The sequence below is a fragment of the Apodemus sylvaticus genome, chromosome 6 (genome assembly GCF_947179515.1).
Source record: "Apodemus sylvaticus chromosome 6, mApoSyl1.1, whole genome shotgun sequence".
In the NCBI taxonomy this organism is placed as follows: Eukaryota; Metazoa; Chordata; class Mammalia; order Rodentia; family Muridae; genus Apodemus; species Apodemus sylvaticus.
The window spans coordinates 39,990,724-40,003,201 of NC_067477.1; the positions used below are offsets into that span (position 1 = coordinate 39,990,724).

The window sequence follows — 12,478 nt, forward strand, 5'->3', positions numbered from 1 at the left end:
CATTCAACATATCTTTACTTTCATATTCTTAATGAACACCTTTTAAAATGGATATTCATTCAGTAAAAATCACTACCAGGAATATGAGACTTGACATTTCCTAATGAAGCAGAACTATTGATTCTCTCTACTACAAACTAACAAGTGAGCTTGTGGCGTGTCTCAGCCAGCCCTGCTCGACTCTATTTGGGTTTAACACACGACTTCGCACTGGGTGCTGAAGCCTGAGACTTGGAATCATCATTCCAGGAGGAATAGAACGGGGCAAAGAGCATGGGGGTCAGGAGCGTGGGCTTTGACGTCCGTGTGCCGGTAACTCGTGTAAATGCTTTCACACAGTCCTAGCTTAGTCACTGATCAACCCCAGGTTCCAGTTTGCTCAGTGAGCCTGCTTGCTGCCCCAGGGACACATGGAGCCTCTCCTTTGACTTTATTCCTACTGATTTTGGTCTGGAACATCTGATCATGTCCTCGGGCCTGAAGCAAGCCTTCTGTCCTTCAAGGGGCACCTCGTCCTGATCCTGTCAGCCAATCCTGACTCATGCCCTTTGAGCTCTGTGTTTGCAGTTATCTTAAATTCATTCATTATGCTAAGCCTGACATCTGTTACAGTACAGTGTATGGCTGTGTCTCTTTCTTGGGTATGAGCTGTGTTTTACTAGGCTATTTATTTTCCACAATCTTTGCCAATCTATAAGGAGCATGCATGGAATTAGTCCACTTGTGCTTACTTGTAGAATACAATATTTTACTTTTAATAGGCGTGCTCCCATAGGACCTTGCAAAGATGAAATGAGACAATGCACTGAAAGGTGACTAACAAGTGACCATTACCATCAATAGCCGCTGAGTTTCCTTGACTCTTTTTCAAATGTCATACTGAGTGCTACATATTTGTCAGCTCCAGAAAACAGGAAGGACATGACACAATCTATCATTCCCCATGCAAAAAGTACCTGAGGCACAGGTGGTTTTGACTGACTGTTGAAGACAAGACTGACATAATTGGAAAGTACCTGAAGTGGTCACACAATTTCATAGATCACAGAATAAATAGTGAAAGTCCTAGCACTGGACAATTTCCTTTAGGGAAAAATGTATTTTAGGACAAGAAAAAGGAAAGGAAGCATTACAATTCTTTAAAAGGTAGTATCTATACAGATTTGTAGCCAGTGTTTGGTCCTAGCAAGAGGTCAGAGGGCAGAACATGCCCGAAATGTCTGGGACCTCAGTTGCCCTAAACATAAAACAAGGTAATGCCTGAAGTAAATGGCCCAGGGACACTGTGAGGATTAAATCAGATAATGTCAGAAAAGAGATCCAAATGTTAGTAAAAGCACAATGCATGCTGTCTAGCCTGCCTTTCTCCTACAGATGTCTCAAAGGGGTAGCAGAGACCTGACAAAGAAGGCAAGTAAACCAAATCCAAAGTTAAAACGAAATTTCAGAGTCCTACTAAACTACAACCAGTGTGAAACTCTTGGCAACTGAATTATGGTTTCTCAATTCACATAACAACAGAATTAAAATAGCCATTCCAAAAGAGCTGAGGAGACCAAAGAGTACGGAGAATGGGCAAGTCTGGGCAAGGCATGGAGCATTCACTCAGGTCTCAAAATGAGTTTCCTCAAGAGTCTCAACTCTGGCATGCACCAACTCTCGGTCAAATGACAGGATGTGTGGGCAGCGTGTTGTTGTATACCTTACAAGAAATTTGCTTATTTCATTTTTGCTTTCTGTACTCATGACAGAATCAAGCACAAAAGGCAAAGTGCCACAATATAGTAAACACTTGTTTTGTGTTTTCTTTTTCTAGGAGTTTAATAATGGTAGAAAGATAATACAGTAAGACTGAAAAGTTACTAAAGAAAGTCCAGTTTCCTGATATCACACTGAGAATCTAATCCAAGAATACACAGAATGCCTGAATTTAAAAAAAAAAAGAAAGAAAGAAAGAACGATGGACCAAAAATGTTGCAATAATTATGTGCTGTGCATCGTACTTACATATATTTCCTTTTCTTTTGTTCCTCCTTCTTTTTTGTTAACTGGTGGGGAAGGGTAGGTAGGGGTCTAGGACAAGGTTTCTGTGTAGCTCTGGTTGTCCTGGAACTCTCTTCTGTAGTCCAGGCCATCCTCCAACTCAAAGAGATCCACCTGCCTCTGCCTCCCGAGTGATGGCATTAAAGGTATGTACCCAGTGAATTTCTTTTCAAAGTGCATACTTCCCAAAGAATCTACTTCTCGAAGTGGCTACAAGGCTTTCCCACCTCGAGTGTGAACTATGCACCACTATGACTCTAGCTGGAAGGCTATGCATGGAGAAGACAAGGCACAGCAAAAGTACAACAGCGGAGTCGGGAGTGAGGCTGCTCACATAGCATGCCACGCTTTAACTGCTAGATCCCACTGCCTGGCAAAATGGCTGCTAACAGTGAAATTCTATTATGGAAAAATGTATTTAAGGTATCTCTTTCAAAATAAAACCAGTTAGATCTACTGACGGCAATATTGTAATGTTTAACCAAATAAAACAATTACCATATATTATAATTAATAATTTATGAAGGAAGAAATATTTTAGTAACCAAAAAGAGGGAAGTGATAATTAGAGAATAATGGCCAATTCTATGAATTAAACAAACGTGACTGAGTTAAACTCATCATGGATTCCTGTGCTGGAGGACCATGAAATGCTCATTACAGATCACAGCCATCTGCGGCCCCCACACTGCAATCACTAAGAGGACACAAAATGTGCCAGACGTCCCATAAAAACGCCCAACTGGAGCATGAATTTTTAAATTTAATATGTTTAAAACAAGGGAAATGGCAATAAAACACCTTCTTTATATGAAGTAATCTGCTCTGTAGAGATTGAGAATGTCAAGTGTAAGGCTATATTATCAATGCCTGAGCGGGTTTCTCCCTCTGAGGAAGCACAGTAATGGGAATGACTGAACTACTAAAGCTGGAGCGGCCACCACACGTCCTCCTCCTGTGGTAATGTTCAGAGTGCACGCAGAAGACAGTCCTGAGCACTCCAACTCATGCACAGCCGCCTTCTGAAGCATGCAGTGTGCAACACGCAACACAGACAAGCAGACACTCCCAAGATGCTTGTGTAATTACACCAAAGGGACTGTAACTGTGATGCGCTGTGTAAGCATGATCGGAGGAAGATGATTCATGAAGCTTCGCCAACTTCTAGTTCATTTTATGTGTTCAGTGAATGGAGGGAAAGACTTAAAAGACCATGAAACTGATTTTTTGGAAGGAGGCATTCATTTTAGTTTAATAAAATCAGAATTTTTGATTAACGAAATGTAGACAGTTTTGTTCACAAATGATGTCATACCTGGTCAAATTTTACATGCAGCGTTCAAGCTACTTTTACCCACTGCTAGGGTGCCAATAGCTAAAATACTAAAGAAGCCCCACATAAGGTTACGTAGACAGAATGTCTACAAGGCGTGCGTCCAAGCACTCCAAGCAGCATGCGTGTGCGCTGCTGGTGCAGGGTCTCCAGTCCCAGCAGCCCTTTCCTGTCTCCACACAGGCCATCTACTCACCCAAGCACTGTGATCAACGAACAGTGTGCATGGGAATAGAGAGATGGAGGCAGCAACCTCGAGCATTTGACAAAGCTACTGACTCACACTCTAGTTTTAATTTTTTTTATACTTAAAAGTTCTAGGTAAAACGTATCTCGGCAATATTAAAAAGTAGGCTTTCTTAAATCTAAGCTTTTAGGAATGGTGTGGCTAATAGCTAACAGCACATGCTTGGAGTCAGATGACTGTGTTCAAATCGTGGTTCTCTAACTTATAAAGTGAGAAACTGAGTGTATTGTGTCATTTCTCGATGCCTCAGGTTGCCTTTCTCTAAAATGGGGATGGGGTAACCTATTGTGAACCCCTCGGACAGCTCTGGTGAACACACGCTGCTTGCCAGCCTAAGTATCAGTAATGCAACAGCATCCTTATACTTACAATTACGGCTAACACTGCCGTGTCTTCCCACACACATTCAGAAATCCATTCCATGTGCCAGTGACCATAGAAAGATTTGTCATAGAGAAATCAAAGCAGAAGTGGGTCATATGAACACAAGAGTATCCTTTACAATGACTGGGACAGTTCTCCCCCTAAGAGGAGCCGCCATGGTCTGCAGGAAAGCCCTGAGGAAGCCCAAGCAGCAAGGCCTGCACGTGTACGCACCCCTTGCTCGTCCAGTTTCATGAGCTGCTCCGTGACTTTGGGAGTATTGAAGGCCAAGCGCAGGCACTGTACGCTGAGCTCTGGGATCACGTGCTCCAGCACCTCTTTCAGAGGCAATCCTCTGGCGGTCGAGTGCTTGGCTGTGGAGGGAATGGCGTCCTCCAGGACAGAACCCCTCAGAGTCAGGAGCTACAAGAGAGATGAGGGCCATGGTGAGGCTTCACAACAGCACAACACACTGAATATATGTACTAGGCTCTGGAAGCCAAGTCAGTAGCTCTGTCACAAACTAGACAATGGCTGGTGGTTAGTCAAGTCAGTGAGGTGGTACATGGGGGAGAAGTAATACAGGATGCTCTATGTGTGAAAAATGAGGCCAACACACTTCCAAGAGCTCCTACAAAGTTCAAAAGAACTTGTGACATGTATATTATAGCACTGAGCTATTTACCCAAGTGACAAAGGACGCCTGCCCTCACAGTGATCAGTGAGCTCAAGGTCTCTGCATCACCATACAGTGCCAGAAGGACACTTAGGGACGGGGGAGGCATCCCAGGGAGACACTGAAAGAACACTGAGAATGTGGCTGGTATACTTTTTAATGAGGTAGGAGGGGAAGGAGGAGGAAGAGGATTCATATTCCCTAACATGACTGAGAAGCATTAGCTGCTCCTATCTTCTAAGAGCAATACCTGCAGTCAACAACCAGGAAATGACTTCTCCTTCCCTAAAATACTCCGCTACTATCAAATATTGACTCGAGCAATGATGCCCTCTAGTAACAGTGATCAGCTAGAGAAAAGGAAAGCCAGGCACAAAGCCCAATGGAGTCTTGATTTTCTAAAGGTCCACGTAGAAAACTGTTCATGAATTTAGCTACTATTTGACAGTCTAAGAAATGAGACATGGAGGAGAGTCCATTAAACATGGAAGCTGCAGGGTGATGGTCACATGCATGTCTGGGAATGTGTGTGGCATTATCAGGGCGAGGTGAAAAACAGACTTAAATGTAGGCTCCCCAGCCCTGATCCTTCTTTATTCCAAGGACTTCATGACCTTATCCTGTTGGCTTTAATCCCTGGCTGCCACTTCTGCTCCATTTTCCCTCACCGGAGTCTCACACCTCGGTTCTCTTGCCACTTACCTCACTAGTTCTAAAAATTATCCGGTAGTTGTATGGAGATCCATTTTCCTTCATGTCTTCGGGCTTTTCCCTTCGAATGCTCACAGCCACTGGACCGAGGTTCTCATCCACCCCAAAATAGTTCCAGTGTTCTTAGGTAAAACAAGATAAAACACAATTAGAAAATTTATCTGACAGTGCAAAACATCATATTCTGTTTGGGTTCAAGATCACTTCCCAGAAATTATTGGTAAGATGTCTGTATGTTTAACAAGTCCTAACATCCTCCTCTGAGCTCTAACACTGAGGCTACATAGGCTTGCTCAGAGCACAGCACAGAGACGGCCTGCTGGGTCCTGACTGCTCTACAGTACACTATTCTAGGTGTTTAATGTACTCTCTCCATGTCCCACCATTTTCATGGGCTACAGTTCATATGACCTTGTGATTGAGCTTTTTGCATTTCATGTAGGAATATAATAGAGTCTGAAGAGAGGGAATTTTTCAAGGTTAAAGTGATGTCCCTGCACTGGAAAGAAGAGCCACTAAGCAATCCTAGGTTTCAGGCAATCTATGTCAGGCAGAGGAACTAAGAGGAACAGGCTTCACTGTGGCCTGGGAGGCAGGAGGCTAGACAGACAGACGGTTCTTGGCCTTATCAACAATTCCCGTGGAATGAGACCAACTGTGGTCACATACTGGAGAGGACAGTGGACTCTCTGAACCGTTCAAGGCCCCACGCTTTAGCATGGCCTTGGTGGGGTTGGGTATAGGAAAACCCCTCTAACAAGAGGGTGGACGTCACAGTTAAGTTCACTGTGGGTGGAGAGGTGCAGATCACTGATGGGGTGACTGCCTAGGATACATGAAGTTAGAGTCAACCCTTAGCACGGAAAGGAGTTATTTATGGAAAATAAAACTGATACTTACTGGCACTTGCATGTGTACCTCTAAGGCTTAAAACTGTTGGTATGTACATGGAATGTTCACAGATGAGAAAATCCATACAACACAAAAATATATGACAAGCAGGTAACTTACTTTTCAAACTCGCAAAGCATTTGCTTTAAGTTGTTCTATGTCATCTACACATGACTAAATAAGTCATGACATGGTACAGTATTAGCATATAAAATGTATATTTGAAAACATGTTATTTCCATATAAAATATATAAGTATTTGAAAATCCATGAGAATAATAAGAGGTAATTTAGCATATCTAGTTATATGGTTTTAAAATTTAGGAAATGCTCATGAAAACACTTTACAAATAAATACTAATATACAATTATAAAAGACTCAAAAACAATGTGGGCTCTAAGAATATTATAATCCATGGAAATTCAAAATAAGACAACACAATGGTAATACAGGCAACAAGCATTTCATACATGGACAACTGAGAAACAAGCCAATAACACCACAGGGTCCAAACACTCACGTGCACCCTCAAAGCACAGCACATGAGAATCACACTCACGGGGTATTTACTCTTACTTTGCACACAATTCTAACAAGCTTGGTTGTCTGGTCTTCCAGCCCACAGCTTTATTTCAGAGAGGTGACAGCTAAGTCCCGGTGTTGACAAAGTCCAGGGTGTAGGGCTGATACAGACTTGCATGCAGACAGCAATGTGATAGAACAACTGACAACAAGGAAAAAAACAGAAAGTGGGGAGACAGCAATAGTATAAAAGAGCCGACAAGAACTTAAAGGAAAACAAGACAGCATCAAGACCACCTACTCAAGCAACTAAGAGACCCTCAGGATAGCTCAGTTCCCAGTGCAGAGCAGGAGTGGGCCTGTAAGAAGGGTGTGTGGGCCACACACTCTGGGCTCCTTGCTGCATCCAGACACTCTAGTTCATACACACATCATTTGTCTCAGGTGGGTGGGGCTGCTGCTTCAGCCACAGGAGAAATTCATGGAGACACACCACTCCAGATTTGTCACCAGTAACCTTAGCCTTGCTTCCCTGGTCAGCTTTCTGTGTCTGCAGGGCTAAAGTTTCAAACAATCCTCCCTCCCCCCTGCAACGTCAGCAAGCACTAATGCTGTCAACATGAAGACAGGAAAGCAAAGAAGCAAACTCAGCACCCACCGCCTTGTGTGCACAGATTTACCCTCAGCCAATCTCATCTTCCCTTTCCCTGTGGCCTGAAGCCTCACCTTCCTCCATCCTGGCCTGGGCTCTCTCTGCACCTCTAGGAACACATATAGATGCCTCTGTCACCCTCTGATATCTTTAATGCTTCCTCTGCATGTTCCCATAGTCCATCTCTATCCTCTTCCTTCCACTGGAAACTTCTGTTTAGAGTCCTGTAACTCTCTTCCACTACTCAGCTGCCTCAGAGTGAGAACAAACAGTGCTTTTCTTTTTTATTTTGTTCAACTCAGGAATATCTAATCTAGATGGTCTTTTTTGTTGTTTTTTTAAAGAACATCCATACTTCCTGAATACTATGAACTCACCTTCTTCTGACCATCTTTGACCACTCTGGTTGTTCTTGCTTGGTTCTATTTCTTATGCTTGGGTAATCCATCCATTCTGAGTTCTCGACTGCACAAGAAACTGCACTGTTCCCGAACTGACCCTGTCACTGTCAGGTGAGACCAGGTTCAACCCCTAGTGTTCAACCAGAGTCTCTCAACTGTCTGCTAGGGCTCCCCATGCTCACTCTACTCATGTCTTCCTTATTTGCTGCCCATCTAAAACATAAACCTGACCCATCCTCACAAGGCTTAAATGAAGCCATGAGGTCTGAGGCCTTGGATACTGTCTGTCCATGGCCCCCTGGAAGGTCTTTAGGACCCGTTGTCACTAGTGGACTCATTCTTGGACCCAGACTTCTCAGGTGCAAACTCCCACAAGCATACTTTGACTGAATCATCTTATGAGGTCTCACCTGGAGTGCCCCTGAGGTGTCTTCTACAAGAGCAGCTGAAAACTGGAGTACACTGGAGGAGTTTACACAGTAAAAGTAAAACTTGGATAGTATTAACAATTCCCAACAGATTACTGAAAACAAGTCTTTCATACATTTCAAATACAAAGGTGTAGAAACATTATCAAACAAAAAGCATAAATTCAAAATAATTTTAATGTTAATTGGGAGATAAAAGTATTACTTTAAAAATAAACTAAACCCTATATAAAGTAAGCTATAATAAAACTAAAAAAGGAAAAACACTTTTTTCTTTTTTACTACTAGAACCTGACATATATTTGTACATACCCCTCCCCACTAACACACACACACCAGTTATTTCAGAGTTGAGCCCAAGGTAAGGAGATCATTGTCCACTAACTTCACACACTTTCCTCAGCCTCTTCAAACACACCCCTCTCTGGTCTGATAAGGAAGGCTGGAGAGAATTCTTTGTACAGACATAATTTTACAAAACGCAACAAGGAATTCTAGTTATTCCTTCCACAGCAGCATCTGCACAGAGAGGCTCTGTCTGGCTCCCACGCTATGTTCGCTCTATCAGGATCAGACTCTGCAAGTTCAAAAGTTCTCCCCTCATTTTACCATACAATAAAGTCAGGTTAGTATAGTCCTTCTTTTTGCTTACAGAAGTAAACCTTTCCTGCACATAACACATGTTCACTCAATATAAAATCCCAATGTGATGTACTGTCCCCAGGAGAGAAGAGGTTAGTTCATTAGGCCACCATAAATTGAATTTTAGTTTTTAAATGTTGATCTCAAGACAAATGTGTCAGATTTCACATGGTCGGTCTAGTCATCTGACCATGCCTACCTCTGTCCTTCCATCTCAGCCATCTTTCTCAAAGCATCCCTGCCTCCACTCTAGGATGCATAAGTGAAAATAATTAAAATGCCTTCCATTCTGTATCAGCCATCTACATCCATCTTGGCTAGAACAATAGGGAGCTTTCCCAGTCAGCCCACTCATGGTGGGCTCTGCCTTTCTTTTGGGCTGGAAAAATGGAAGGGGAAGGGAAGCCAGAGAGGATGCCGGGCAGAGAGTTCAGGTAAAGAACATGATAGGAAGAGGAGGGAGAGGATGCCTGGAAATGCTGCTGGGAAATGACTCCATAAGGCACAGTTTAAAGGCAGCAGGTGAGGTGCGGAACCCCAACATGGCAATCCTTGGACTACAAAGATGCAACGCATCAAAGTGCAGCTGTGCGCCAAGTACTCACATCAACCTGAGATTACAGCCATTGTCCTCTATTTTAGAGGTATAGCAGCTGGGCTTTCAGGACGGTCACAGCACTAAACTATAGCACCACATCAAGCGCATCCACTAATGACAGCAAAGCTCATCTTCTCAGCTATTATAGCTACACTATATTCCCAGAAGCCTCTAAAATTTTATAAACAAAAAATAGGTAAACAAAATTTAGCGGCCTGAGAGATGTGCTAGTTACTTAAATCACATGTTCTGCCTTACTCACTGATATGAAAATGTTTACTGTGTTGACAGGAGACATACTAGTGCCATCCCATAATGCTGATTCCTCCCAATCTTTAAATTGAACATTCTAACAGATGTTTATCTGTTTATGTATGTATGTGGTGTATGTTCATTTGTGGAGGTATGCTCACATGTATGTGGTGATATATGCTCATGTGGATCCAAAAAAAGGAAAAAAAAGCTTTAAATAGGGAAAATAAACAGTAAAAGCACAAGCTAAGACAAACCGAATAAAATAGCTACCTTCTGCCTAATATAATTGAAAACAACTTCTGAGATTAAAAAAAAAAAAATACAATGAAACCCTTGGTAAAGAGATTAAGTCAACAGTGTGGACTGACACCAAACATTTCAGGAACCAGCATGGCAACATACGACAAAGCCACAAATATATTAACTCTAATCTTAGAGTTACCCCCAAACTGATTACACAGAAAAAGAGCTGAAACCCTCCATTTTCTCAGAAAAGACAGTAAGTGACATGGGGGAGGCAGGCTGCAAAAACCAGCACTAAGTGGTCTACTGGGAGACAGAGCTCCAGGCCACCGCACAAGTTTCATTATCAAACCCAACTAGTGATTCTCCAGCCCCATGTCTGAAGGAGGGAGGGAGGGACTGAAGGAGGGAGGGAGGAGGTTTGAGGGGTGGAAAAAAAAGCTGAATCAAGGTTTGCCACTTAAACCATTTTCAAGGAACAGGGAAAAATCCTAAAGGATGAGTGCTTGCCTAGCAATCTCAAGTCTTTGGGTTCAATCCCTAGAACTGCAAAATCAATCCATCAATCAACCAACCAACCAACCAACCAAAAGAAAGTAACATTTGCTTAAGCACACCTGAATGTCCTTACCTGTCAAGAAAAAGCAAATTTTAGTAAGTTATGTTAACCTTAATAAATTCCATCAATTGAAAACAGCAAAAATACAGTTACAGTATTAAGTTTTTATTGGCAAATGTTTAACAATTATCTTTCAAAAACTATATTCCAGTACATTCTAAACAAAAAGTAAAACAGTTCAAAGTAGTAAGGACAATGCTAGACTTCAACCTTAGCGAATCCAGCCACAAGTTCACAACAGTGAAAATCAGACTCAGTGAGGGGTGCCTGTTCCTACAGAGATCAACTGGTGGTTGGTTCACTCTCACAAAACCACTAAAACCACACAGCTACTTGAGGTCTCATTTCCTGAAGAGAGAAGAAAAGAAGCCTTACTCATTACTGGGTGTCTGCAGAATAATAGCACAAACCACACACACCAGGGACTCAGCCATCACACCCAATGCACCATAGGATACCCAAGATATCCTTATCTCAAAATATACATTAGCATCAAATATTTGCTTATAAGACATTCTCCAAGCAATCTAACTTGTGATCCTTGCTGCTGAGGTTGTGTTTTGCTGTAGCAAAATACAACCCTATAATGTCCCACAGAGACATGACTGAATGAGTTCCGAGAGGGCCTGAGCCTTGGAAGATGGCAAAGCTTGGGGGACAGGCAGGGCTCCTTCATGGACAGAACAAGATGACAGGCTATCTTAGTGCTCAGTGGCACAGGGAAGCGAACACTGTTGTACACAGCTGGGAGGAGGGAGGAGGTGCTCCCTCGTTACAAGTAAGGCTCCTTCTCCCTACCCTGCTCACTGCCCTTTCTTACCACAGTGACATGTTCTGGGGGAGTGGTCACAACTTTCCCAGTAGTAGCTCTGCCTGTGTTAGGGGAGGCTACTCTGGAGCAAGAGCCCTTCAGAGCTGCAGGGAAGAACTCAGGTTACATTTGCACTGCTTGTCGCAAACAGGAACGAGACAACCAGAAAAACCTACAAAGAACAAAACATAAGAAAAGCAGAATATGCAACTTCAGAGACGCAGAAAACTTGAGGGAAAAACTCAGAAAAAAAAATCTAAAAATAAGACCACTAAAATGGGGAGAAGAGCAAACACAAGAAGACAACAATGAGGAAACACTGTCAGAAGAAACACAAGAAAACAAAAATACAACTGCCCCAAAAATAAACCCAGTGAAAGGGCTGTTTAAGTAGAACTGCCACACAGCTCTGAGCTCAGAACACAGAACTGAGTAACATGCAGCAATTCAAACACCATCACATAGGAGGCTGGGCATAGTGGTCTGAGCCTGTAACTCCTGAAGTGGGGACCAGGACAGAAGAGTGCTTGAGACTTGCTGGCCAGCCAGTCCGGCCAATGGTGAGTTTCAGGTTTATTAAAAGAGCTTGTCTTAAGGAAATACAGCAAAGGTAAAGAGCAGGATGCCTGATGTCATCCTACCCTCTGCACAGGCATCCACAGGGACATGCTGTGTGCACGTCCTGACGCCATCCTACCACCCTCTGCCCAGGCATCCACAGGGACATACTGTGTGCACATCCTGATGTCATCCTACCCTCTGCACAGGCATCCACAGGGACATACTGTGTGCACATCCTGATGTCATCCTACCCTCTGCACAGGCATCCACAGGGACATGCTGTGGGCACGTCCTGACGCCATCCTACCTCTGCACAGGCATCCACAGGGACATACTGTGTGCACGTCCTGACGCCATCCTACCCTCTGCACAGGCATCCACAGGGACATACTGTGTGCACGTCCTGACGTCCTCCTGCCCTTTGCACAGGCATCCACACAAACATAATGTGCACACGTGCACACATCATGCATTCACCACA

The 12,478-nt window shown here is 43.2% G+C and overlaps 1 protein-coding gene across 8 annotated transcripts in view; it reads right to left on the minus strand.

Moving 5' to 3' along the window:
* Positions 1-12,478, minus strand: part of Sipa1l1 (signal induced proliferation associated 1 like 1) — a 258,641-nt gene that overhangs the window by 81,564 nt on the left and 164,599 nt on the right. For all 8 annotated transcript variants that reach the window (XM_052185511.1, XM_052185514.1, XM_052185506.1 and 5 more), the window contains 2 exons: positions 5,365-5,495; positions 4,221-4,409 (listed from right to left, as the gene is read on the minus strand). In XM_052185511.1, the coding sequence (XP_052041471.1) occupies positions 4,221-4,409; positions 5,365-5,495 (320 nt within the window). The remainder of the gene's footprint in view (positions 1-4,220; positions 4,410-5,364; positions 5,496-12,478) is intronic.